Source organism: Pararge aegeria, chromosome 20, assembly GCF_905163445.1.
Source record: "Pararge aegeria chromosome 20, ilParAegt1.1, whole genome shotgun sequence".
In the NCBI taxonomy this organism is placed as follows: domain Eukaryota; kingdom Metazoa; phylum Arthropoda; class Insecta; order Lepidoptera; family Nymphalidae; genus Pararge; species Pararge aegeria.
Window position 1 is genome coordinate 15,293,299 of NC_053199.1, and position 12,454 is coordinate 15,305,752.

General features: G+C 38.6%; 1 protein-coding gene across 3 annotated transcripts in view; it reads left to right on the forward strand.

Moving 5' to 3' along the window:
• Nucleotides 1-102: 102 nt before the first annotated feature.
• Nucleotides 103-12,454, forward strand: part of LOC120632587 (ral GTPase-activating protein subunit beta) — a 34,638-nt gene continuing 22,286 nt past the window's right edge. For 2 of the 3 annotated variants that reach the window (XM_039902508.1, XM_039902509.1), the window contains exons 1-11: nt 103-260; nt 816-974; nt 1,983-2,220; nt 2,343-2,372; nt 2,861-3,095; nt 4,356-4,516; nt 4,945-5,087; nt 5,563-5,686; nt 9,034-9,207; nt 10,396-10,485; nt 11,818-11,943. In XM_039902508.1, coding sequence (XP_039758442.1) covers nt 225-260; nt 816-974; nt 1,983-2,220; nt 2,343-2,372; nt 2,861-3,095; nt 4,356-4,516; nt 4,945-5,087; nt 5,563-5,686; nt 9,034-9,207; nt 10,396-10,485; nt 11,818-11,943 — 1,516 coding nt within the window. In that variant the 5' untranslated portion in view covers nt 103-224. The remainder of the gene's footprint in view (nt 261-815; nt 975-1,982; nt 2,221-2,342; nt 2,373-2,860; nt 3,096-4,355; nt 4,517-4,944; nt 5,088-5,562; nt 5,687-9,033; nt 9,208-10,395; nt 10,486-11,817; nt 11,944-12,454) is intronic. The other variant, XM_039902510.1, reaches the window with a different exon arrangement.

Below are 12,454 nucleotides of genomic sequence, written 5' to 3' on the forward strand. Positions count from 1 at the left end.
TGTAAAAAGTAAACCAATCCAGAAAAAAAAATCGAATCAAGCTGTCAAAGTCACTTTTGACACAAGTGTATTATTTGCAAATACCTATAATAATTTATAATACATTTAAAAAAACTAATAATTAGAAACTGCATTTAAAAGTAGGTAAATAAATTTAGCGCGGATACGTTAGAAAGTTAAAAATCCTGTGTGACGTATTCATACCGTTAGGTACACTTTATCTTATGAATGTGGGAATCTTCAATAGAGTCAACAGCAAAGTAAGTTTCTTTTTATGTTATTTATTATACAGAACTAAAAATTGATAATTGAAATAAAATATATTACTAAATGTGTAAAAATAAAAGAAACGGTCAACAATAACAACAAATCTCAGTTATAATACTAATGTGTGACAATTATTGTTAAAACCGACCCACTAGCATTAAAGCAGCACAGGATTTGAGCTTTAAGTCCGTCTCTCCATAGAAATGAGAAGATGTGGCACATTAAATAAATTGTGGTTAATATATTTTGATGAAATTCTTAGTGGCAAGGCTGCTAGAAGCAGGCTGCTCCGCTCTTATCTCTCACAAGATACAAAGATGTAAAAAACTCTAAAAAGATGTTAAAAAAGAGCAAGGCGCCAAGTTTTGCTCAAGCTTCTCCTCAGTAGAAAATGTCTTCCAAACCGTTGGTAGAATCACTACAAACAGACTTATGTTTCAAAAGTGCTTATAAACTAGGCCTATTTGTTATTTAAAAAAAAATGTTTTTTTTTTGTGGATGATTGTAAAGATGAGCTGGCTCAGTTTACTTCTAATGAGTGTTTGCAGGTCAAGGAAGAGGACGGAATGTATGCAGAGTGGAACTCCCTGCCCTTAGAAGGTGGGGGTAGAGGTGTGCTAGGAGCAGTTGGTGGCCGGGATGTTGTGCTTGCTGTGGTACGACAGCTCGCCTCCCACCAACCCAGCCCACTCACCACTGATGCAGAGGTAAGTTAACATTACTGAATCTTTTAAGTCAAAGTCAAAGTCTAATATTTCTTGTTCAAATAGGCTCATAGATTGCACTTCTGATGAGTACATTACATAAAAAATGATCTGATGATGGATGAATACATGAATTTTGTATGATCAAGACAACAATAAAATATGTATATTGTAGAAAAATAGTCGAGATAACTACATTCATAAAACTAAAACTATGAGAAGTCTAAAAAGAAGCCTTCAAAAAACAACAAGCCCTCCAGCACAAAGGATTGATGACACAAAGAGAGTGATTGGGATGTAGAGTGTAGTAGGTGGATGAGGAAGGCTGAGGATCGGTCGTGGTGGTGCTTCTTGGGAAAGGCCAATGTTCAGCAGTGGACATCAGCAGGCTGAAATGATGATGATGATAATCATGAAACCAGAATGATATTTCTGTGTTTATAAATTCAACGTGTTTGCATGTAAAAATTTCCATTTACCACTAAGCTACGGCTCATACTGCCCATGCCGAAATTAGTATATCCCTATATTTATTAGTCTCATATATATATTATAAATATATTCCTTCTGGCCGTATCCGACCACAGCAACTCTTTCTAGGTACCATTATAAGCGTACATGCTGTGCTCTCAAATGGCTGGCATAACCACTTTTTATTTTAAATGTGCGATCACATTGACAGTCTGTCAGTACTCCACCAATTATGTTGTAATGTACGGCCGGCGACGGTCTGGCCCTTATCTCATTACGCCTAGCATCTTGTTCTGCGTTATTTTTGTTATTGGTCTCATAGCGACTGCGACTATCTATTAATCTAGTAGGACTAATTGCAGTTTAGATCTACTTTTCAAAGGTTCTTATTACATTGAGACACTTTTAAAAACTAAATTAATAACTTACAACTTTAATTATTGAATGTAATAGCTAGATCCTTTCTTCAAGTCAATTTGTGCAAACTTTGAAAACTCTGTTGGGGAGCCTTGCTTTGACATCCAGTCTGTCTGTTCCTAGGTTGAGTGGGTGCTAGAAGTGATCCGTTATGGCCTATCGTTACCCCTAAGCGAACATGAGGCTCTACGTGATTGCGTACGCGTTTGCTGCTCCTGGCTCGCTGCATTGCTGCCACCGGCGGCGCCCGCGCAGCCTCCGCCCCCCGCGGTACCCCCGCCGCTAGCTGCAGAGCCCCACAGATACGCAAATAAAATATTGAACCATTTGCATAATTTGTTTGTGCCGAGGCCTAATGAAAGTGAGTATCTTAAACAAAACATCATATGTAAAAGTCATTCACGTAATTAGTGAAGGTAGATCAGACAATGCGTGCAATATTCTTTATTTGATTACAAATTAATTGTAACTTTTCTTTGCAAGCACTTGCATTCATCTATCAAACGGAATTGGGTAAGTTAGAGCAGCATATTAGAAGAATTTAATCTGCTTAGCGATTCAAAATTTAAATGAATTCTACATAATTAAGAATTTAAGAATACTTCAGGATATTAGAAAGGATGGAATACAATTACTACCGAAAGAATACCACAAGTAGGTTTTATTGAGATAAATAACTCGATAAAATGCAAATGCAAAAATGTTACATACCATTAGCAAAGTTTATAAATTTTTGAAGTTCATCTACAATGAACACAATGAACACGCGGTTGCGTGTTAATAAATTAAAAAGTCTAACCTTACAAATTGAGGTTTAAAAGTTAGTGTACAAGTGAGGATTGATATTTCTATATCAATCCTTTTTTTAATGCTGGGAATTCCATTTACATATCCCCCTGAAGACAGGAAAAACTCTTAGCTGTTTCCGAAAATGTATGTGAGCTAGCTGACAAGAAGCTAATATAACCAGCAAATATTGACCCTGAAATATGTATCGGAAGGTGGCAATCTTATAAGCAAGCAAGCCGTGCTCTGCCACCGCGTGCTCCGGCTGGCTCGCTCGCTGGCCGACAGCGCGAACCTCGGCTCGCGGGAATGGAAGTCGCTACTACTGCTACTTCTGGCCGCCGCCGCAGCGCTGTTGGCACCGCCTGCGCCGTTGTACGGAGCCGCAGAACAGTTGTGCGAGCGAGTGCTATGCGTGCTCTTCGAGGTGTGGATACTGGCGTGTCACAGGTAAAAACACTTCTATCAATTTACTCGGTAAAATACTCGGCAAATGAAAAGATTTTTTTTTAACTTCACTTGGAGGAAATATCAAATACTTTAAGTTGTCGGCTATAAAAATAGGATTTTACGCATTGCGGGATCGTACTCGGTCCTCCAGAGAGGGAGACTGTAGTCATTTGGTCCAGATTGGTACCTGGTACTGAGGAAGAACTACCCACTATGACATATGGAGCAGAGACATGGTTACCCTTACAAAGAAGGTGGTGCACCGGCTCAAAGTAGCTCAGCGGGCAATGGAAAGAACGATGTTAGGGTTGTCTCTATTAGATAAGATTCCCAACGTCGAGATCAGAAACCGAACTGGAATCACTGATATCGTTCAAAGAGCAGCGGAGCCCTGAAATGGAACTGGGCGGGTCACATATGTCGAAAGGAGGACGGGCGGTGGAGCCGAGTGATTCTGGATTCGCAACCGCGCACTGGACACAGCAGCATTGGCCGACCACCAGCTCGATGGAGAGATGATATTGTAAAGGCAGTAGGGAAGAACTAGATGCAGCTAACCAGAAATAGACCGAGATGGCGTGCAAATGAAGAGGCCTTAGTCCAGCAGTGGACTGAGATAGGCTGATGATGATGATGATGATGACTGATGAAGAACAAGGAGCAAAACATCCGATAAATACCAGCGAAGTGACGCCAGGTAAAAATGGATAAAATACCGCGGTACGCTTGAATTTTTATAAAAATCAACAGAAATTGCCGTTTCCACAGCACTGAGGTACCAGGATAACATGAAATCGAAGCGATTTCTTACACCGAAGATCGAGGTAGATATTTGGAATCGACAGAGGTGTTCAATTGCCGTTTTCACAAGAGCTATCGCGTCCGAATCACCTCTCTGTTCGCTGGAATATTTTTATCTATCTATATATATATAAAAAGCAATGCCACTTTTCGTTACGTTACTTTTCTTTTCGATACCAAGGATGGGATGTTCATATGATGGCTGATTATTGTTAGGGAATTATGCGTGATTGTCCAGGACAATCACACTCAAGAAAAAATTTTTAATGTATAATTTTCAAATAAATTAATGTTTCTTTTAAATATGTATTTTTGTTCCTTCTCATGAACAAGAGCTTATATGAAAAATGGGACTAGTTTTGTTGTATCAGGTCTAAAATCTTAGGCGCCAAAATGAGTAGGCCAGTGTTGCATTAAATCATTAGTTTTCCGTGCGACGTGACGAGTGCGACCCCGCAGGTGCTTCCCCGGGCCGGCGCTGTGGCGCACGCTGCGCGAGCAGTGCGTGCGCTGGCGGCACCGCGCGCCGCTCACGGAGCAGTGGGCGCGCGTGTCGCTGTGCCTCACGGCGCGCCTGCTGGCGCACATGTACGGCGCGCTGTACCCCGCCATGCCCGTCTGTGAGTAGCGACGCTTCTAAAACGTGGCGCCGGCCAACCGCGCGCCAAGTAGTGCCAAATTTGTGATCAAAATTCATTTATTTCAAGTTGGCCTAATATAAGCACTTTTGAAAAGTCAAGTCTGTCTGTGTGTGACTCTTCCACCGGTTCGGAAGGCAGATTCTACCGAGAAGAAGCCGGCAAGAAATTCAACAGTTGCTCTTTTTCTTAACATTCATTTTTCTATCTTGTGAGAGATGACAGCGGAGCTGGATTCTTCCAAGCAACCTTGTCATTAAGAAATTCATCAATTGTATAGTAACCTCGCTGTAATAAATGTTTTTTAACATATTATTTAAACTTTTGCATTGGTAGGTCCAAAATTACCTTAGGAATCATATTATAAAAGCGTATACTCAATCCTTAGATTCCTTTTGTATCTGTATCAGGTGAGGAAGATGCCAACCTGGTCCCGGCCGATATGAGCGCGGAAGCAGTGATGCAGAGCTGGTACCGAATCCTGCACACCATCGGCAATCCAGTGGATCTCACCAAACCCCATCTCATTAGCCACACTCCTGAGTTCCTTCAGGTGACTTTAGGTTTTAACTACTCTATCTAATCCTAGAAGGGAAGAAAGGATTCCATGGCAATTTTAATTTTTACCCAAAAGAGGATTTTAAGAGCCTATAGATGATTGGTATCGTTCAGGTTGTCCGGGAATTTTAGGCAAATTTGGGGAAACGAGCAAAATATGAAACGAGCGAGCGCGTCCCTGAACCTAACAAGCCGATGGGAAAAGTATTCGTACCACCAAGGAGTGCGTAGTGGTATTTTGTTTTTAAACCTCAATTTTATTACCTGCTGAATTGAAGCATTCTTTTAAACACCGTATTTATAACACCACGCTGAGCAGGCTGGGTTTGCTGATGCTCGATTTCCGTTACGTTCACTCGGTCGCCTCGTACCACGCCCGCGGGAAGAAAAGTGGTGTCAACTGTATTCTGATCTGCCGTCTCACGCTACTATGCTACGTTATATCTCAATAACATAAAATTATTCGGCAGTATTGGATGACGGCCGAAGAGGGGAAAGAGGGTAAAGAAGGTCGCGAGGCGTGGGTGGGATCTTTGGCTCACATCTTCCACCGCGCTATGTTGGGACTCGCGGCGCATGTTGACGCGTTCTTAGGTAACTATCCACTGCTGATTGTGTATACATATTATAGTTTTAACTATCGTTAGTAATATTTTCATTCCGACGATCAGGGCTCGAAAACTAGTTCGATTTTCCAGGTTTTTTTTTCTCAGTAACCAGTTATCAGTAAAACCTATGTCCAACTATGGGGAAAAGGTCAGATCACCCGGCAGTGGCAGACGTCCCTTGAAAACATACAGACATGCATACAGTTAAAATGATATTATTCGCTTTAATTAATTGAACCAAAAGGATATCGGGTATCTTTGACCTTAAGTTAACGATTAAATAACGTTCAATAAACTTATATTATCCGGTTTACATGTCAGACGAGCAAAAAAATTGCAGCCAATTAATAATAAATTGTATGCAACTAATGCTTAAGCAATGACCAGACACATATCTGAGCATTCCACCGCTAAGCTATTTAGTGAAGTAAACCGATAGTGGTGTTGCATAGGCGAAAAAGAATCAGAAAGTTTCGTACTTTAACTGGATAGTCAAACTAAACCTTCTTAATTGAAATGAATCCGTAGCCGGTTTAAAAAAGTCTGGTTTCCAAGCCCTGCATTTTATAAATACAGGATAAAGTTTCGCCTGCCTACAAGGTTATATTTATTGTGTTAGTTTTATTATCCCACCATGTTCCATATTTCTTCTACGCCTTTGGTTGCCGGAAAGAGATCGCTATATAGCGATAAGGCCGCTAAATTGTACCTTCTACCTTAACGCTGTAATATATTTTCACTTTGTGAATTTTCTGTGTGTGGTGTACAATAGAAGTGTATTCATTCATAAATTCATTCATTTTCAAAAAGATCCTTTATTATTAAAGAATGCGAACACTAACTCCGTAATTAAAATTGTGATTGCGTGATTATTAGTATTTCAATAGAATCTGAACCCTCTGGATGAACCGTTGTAGGTGTGCGAATATTTTACCCTGTATATATTGCTGGGCTCACGTGGACTCTCATAGTTTTATACATTCTTCATGCATTATTATACTTTAATGATGATGTTAAACCCATTCGGGGTTATTTTTGACCGCAAGGCCGCAACCCTGTAGCCCTAACCGGGCATACTACCATCGAGAATCCACGCGAGTTCAAATTTTTTTAATTAATTAATATAGATACATTTAATGTACACAAGAATTTGATAAAAGGCACAATTAATCATGGTTTGGGGTACGTTACCACTTAGAAGATTGGAGTAGTGTAATAAAAACGTTTAATAAATCAAAAATTTTGTTGTATCACCTTTTCTTATAATAGTTTTATATTAGTGGCAATTTTCCTTAAATACGGGCATTTAAGGAAAATTCTATTGGAGCAGAGACTCAAACTGTTGTTATATGCCTTTGCCGATAAATTAATTTAGCATTTATGTTTTGCTTCATTGTACTCCGCTCTGCTTCAGTGGTAATGCACCTTTAACTGCATTCTATTATTTCTTCTAGAATAGTCTAAACAAATAACTTACATGCACTTTCGAGAACAGTAAACAATAAAAGTATTAAGGTTTTCCCATAATTAACAATTGCAATTAAAATAAAATAGAGTAAATGTTTTGAGGCATTTTTAAGATTCATTTATTTTTTGTTTTATTTAAAGAAATTCATACTGAATTGATACTGATAGTTGCTTAGCTAAAAATACAGCGCAAGTCAATTGAGTATATTTTTTAACAGCTCTCCAATATTTTTTAAAAATCGCATGATCAACCCGTCTATATTGAAGATTGAAATTGAAATTGTAATTTATTTATTTGTATGTTTGTTTGTTTGTTTTTTTGTTTGTAAACCTTATTGTACAAACATTTAATGACAGAGAAAAAGTAAAAAAAAATAACAGTTACAAAGCTTAGCATTAACATTTGGGTCCAAAAGCTTATCGCTAAAGCAGTTTTTTAATATGTTTATCAGTTTTTTATTATGTATTATGTGTAATTTTTTTTATCAATTGATAGACAGTAGGACAATAGGATATAGGACTGATAAAAAGTCATATATTAATTTCGGCTTCGGCAATATGAGAACCGTAGCTTAATTGGTAAAGTGATCAGACTACGATGACCAGAGAGATTTGTAAATACATTTTCAAATGTATTATTTAATATTGACGGGGATTAATTAAATAGCTAAACTATTTGTTTTTTGTATGATATAGTCAGTTGTGAGTCCCGAACACTTTGTCAATTTCACTTGCGCTATATTTTTACCCAGGCGAAAATGTTATGTTCTGTTAAACGAGCTATTGCAGCGAGAGCACTGGTAGCGAGTTCTTTAAGGGATCTGCTACTCCATCTATACTCTATTTTCCTTAACTTGTCTTCTTATTAAAACAATCTGTCATAACTCTTAAGTGTAAAATAATGCTTTAAGAAAAAAAACCAAAAAAACATACATTTTATTTGTTTTTATTATAAAACTTACTCCAAAATGTAATAAACAGATTGTTTACATAATAAGACCGCATATAAACGGGCCCTCAAGCTCCTATAATTTATGCATCGACTTAACACGAACTTTTCTATATTTGGCCGATTTAAATACACATTCAAGAATGTGTATCTATTTAAGGATGGATATAAAAGTTCATGGTAAGTTTATAGGTTGTTGGTGTTATTTTTAGTGAGTGTATAGCATCGTTTCTTAATCTATAGGCTCGGACCTAAAACTTTTTTTTTCTGTAAAATATACGATGGGTCACAAAAGTTGAAAAAGTTGTGGTTTATCACGCAATAAATACAGGGGTACTTAAAGACTCATATCCAGTTACTTTTCCAGTTCGCTGTACGTACAACGAGCGTGGTTCAATTAAGTTTTTGTTAATTTTTGCGCGAGTGTAGTCAGCGTGATACCATTATTAGGATGCGAATGATTTAGAAGCATTCGAAAATGAGGTTCTAGCAAAATATTATACCAGTGCTATTATTAATATGAAGTTTTATACAGCATAAAAAGGTAAAATGTCATTCTTAACCCTAATTCTGACTAAATTGTTTTCCGCTGTATATAATTAAGTAACATTTAGTCAATATTTGGTAGCGTTTTAGTTTGCAACGTTCCGCAATCGAATACGAACATTTCGCGCTTTTAGTTTAGAGGTTTAATGATGGCAAAAAGTGAGGCAACGTTTTTTCGTAGACCGTGCGCGCAGATTCTCAGGAGACACCTGAAATCCAGTTCAACTTAATTTCAACTTCCGTGACGCATACAAGCATTTTTAATAAATTCTTGGCAGTTCGACAGTCTCGACAGTTTAAAGGTTAAGTAACGATATAATAGCCGTAGTGGATTAGTGGTGTGGTGTGGGTTGAGTGTGTCGAGTGGGCAGGGCGCAGCACGGAGCGCTGGCTCGTCGAGAGCTCCGCGTCGGGGGGCGGGCTGTTCCCGGGGGGCCAGGGAACCCCGGGGGCCGCGGACGAGGGGGAGGTGACCCCCCCGGCGCACCGCCGCCTCGCCAAGTCGTTCAGCACCTCGCGACCGCGGGACAAGCCGCCTGAGAAAAGTATGGACTCTTTGAATTGATACGTGGGACATGGAAATTAATAGCGCATACAATAACGATCCGTACTCTGTTCTTTATTATTCCTATTTAAAGTAATAAATGAGAATATGTCCTTCCTTCAAGCCACCAACCAAATTGACTTTTGCATAGAGTCAGTTGAGAGAACGGAGAGTAACATAGGTTATGAAATTCAGCTTAATTTACTATATTCCGCGAAAAGCAGGAGAATCTGCATGGTGTAATTTATAATTTCTTCAATCTTTTTACTCCACACCAAACAGATCTTCGGCAATGTACCCTCTACCCACGTTTCGCTCCGAAACCGGAGCATGCTTAGGAGACGTTGACTTTATCCCTTTTTATCCCAGGAATATAAACGGTTCCCACTGGATTTGTAAAAATCGGTAATAAACGCGGACGAAGACTATCCAGTCTTATTATATAAACAATTCAATCAATTGCGGTTGTTTCATGCCGCAGAGCAAAAATAACAAAATAAGTAATATTTAAACTTCCAGCCAGCTGCTTCCAAATTTTTAAACGCAGATTTATGTTTTGATTTTTTTATCACTCGACTTAAGAGTTACTGTAGATCAGATGAAATTGATTAAAGTTTCATAAATGCGCTATTCATTTCCAAAATATCGTTATATTTTATTTTTGTTTCGTGTGTAAATATTGAAGGTTCCATTTTGCACTAATATTTTAGTTACTTACTCAAATGTAGATATTTTGTTATACTCGTACATGGAGTTTTATTGCACTGAGCTTTTTGCTTTTTTTATCTTATTCCTTTTCTAGAGTAGTGTAGAGTTTATTTTTGAGTAGTTTGTAGATATTAGTAACATCTAATCACAACTGTTGATAATGTTATATTACTTTTTAGATTATTCACAGTTTAAAAAAACTTATTTTTAGTAAAGTTTTTTTTGACGTGATAACGTCTTATAATCGCCGGCTGCACGCACAAAAAAACATGAATCATTGTCACGTTCCGCCTGAGCCGAGCGTGCAAGAGAGAGCGCGGAGCAAGCGATTTAGAGAAACGATCTGCCTAAGCTTGTGACGCTTCTATCGTCGACGCTATCACGTAAAATTACCGTCCGTAAACCGACTTTACCGATAGACTTTGTTTTATCACATTTTGATTGCACATTGCAAACATTGGATAACTTTGTGATGTTTAAGGTACACCGCGCTCATCGCTAATGGGTCTGTCTAGCAGCCGTCCCTCCAGCGTTGTACCAACCACACCACCGAATTCAATCACTTCTCAAGGTAATTTCTATCACTCTACTCTCTCTACCTGTGGCTTGTACTTTAAACAAAGTAGTAGGAAGATGGCATATGTTGGAAAAACACTCCTCCTCCTCCTCGATTAATATATTTTTTTTAAGGAAAGGCAACGCTTTTGTACTCGTACGAAGTGCACGCCAATTCTCTTTGCTCTAGAATATTGTTCAAATAAATTATGAACGATTCATAGGAGAGTATGGAAATATTGGAATAAAGATTGGTTTGATTTGATTTTCAGCAGTTGGATGATACATTACAATAAATATATTAGATGTAATGTATGATAATCAATGACAATAGGTTTAAATGAATATAGGAATATTAGGACCCACTGGATTTGATCTGGGATCTCTTTTAGGTAATGAAGCCACGGTACTCCTTCACACGGAAGCTCAAAATAATGTATAATGTACAATAAAATGAAATAAAAATAAATCTAGTAGGCAAAATAAGCAATTAAAATATCACTTGCTAGAAACGGTGAAGTAAAACATCGTGTGGAAACCTGTATTCCTGAGAGTTTTCTCCATAATGTTCTCAACGGCGTGTGAAGTCTACCCTTCTCATTCTTAGAGCAGACCCGTGCCCTGTAGTGGGCCGGAAATGGGTCGATATGATGATGATGAATAATGCTCCGATGTTTGAGCGAAACGCATATTTTGGTAGATCTCTGTGGCGGGGAGTATAAAGAAGTACTAAACTGCGTCGTTCGATTTTATCTGGTCGCCTCTTTTTTGCGCCATTATGTCTTTTTTTCTGCAATTTCACAATTGCAGTCGCATAGCAATTGCTAAAAACGCGCGGCACAGAAAATCCGTGGTTAGATACAAATTTCACACGGTGTGCGTGGTGTAGATTGAGTCACCGCGAATATCTTATTGTCAATTTTGGTGCGTCTATGTGCGTGAACTGAATAAATACAGTAAAAGCTCCTTATTCGCGCTTTCTCCATTCGCGTTTTCACTGTTTGCGGATAAAAAAAACACGACCCAATTCCCATATTCGCTGCGAAGATTTTTTTTATTGGCGTATCTAAACGGTAAATCGGTATAGGCTGCAGCCTGAAACAAGCTCTGTAAACGTGACGTTTAATTTGAAAAAGCTTTGTGAAGGTTTCAGAATTGCAATTGAATTTGATCGATCTGGAAAAGAAGTTTAAATTTTAAGAGTACTGTACTTTCAAAAAACTCAAGCATTTTTGTTCACAGTGCCTTGAAGGTAAAATTCGTTATGCGGAATCAAAAGCGCACGAATTCTCTTCTCAGTGCGAGCTAGCTTTAAAGCCCAATGTACATTGTACCTTTATATTTGCAGTGGGCGACACAGAGAAGCCGCCCTTAACGCCACTGCGTCCCAAAGTGAACTCCATCTTCCATCTATTTGGCGAATGGTTGTTCGAAGCGGCTCTCGTGGGAACAACGCCGGCTAATAATATTCCACGTAAGTAGTCGGCTACCGCTGTTCCCGTCATTCTCTAAGCTAAGAATAAGTAAAAAAATAGATTATAAGTCCTGTTTAAAAAGAGACTAGCGAATGTCTGAGAATTTAAAAAATTTACATTTGATCACTTTATTGTTCTTATTGGAATTTTTTTAAATTGAATCTGTTAAAAAAAGCCTAGTTGGTGGCCTTCGGCTTCCATACGGGGACATCGTGTGCTATCCCCGGCGCCTCCTCCAATTTTCCGCAGTTATGTGCGTTTGAAGCAATTAAATATCACTTTCTTCAACGAAAACATCGTGAGGAAACCTGCATGCCTGACAGTTCTCCATGGCACCCAAAGGCACGAGAAGTTTACCAATGTTAAAGTCATCGTGGAGGACAAAAAAAATTCAATATTTTCATTTTTTTTTGGCCTAATGTTAGCACTTTTGAAACGTAAAGTATGTCTGTTTGTAATGACTCTACCACCTCTTCGGAAGGCAGATTCTTCCGAGAAGGAGCCGGCAAA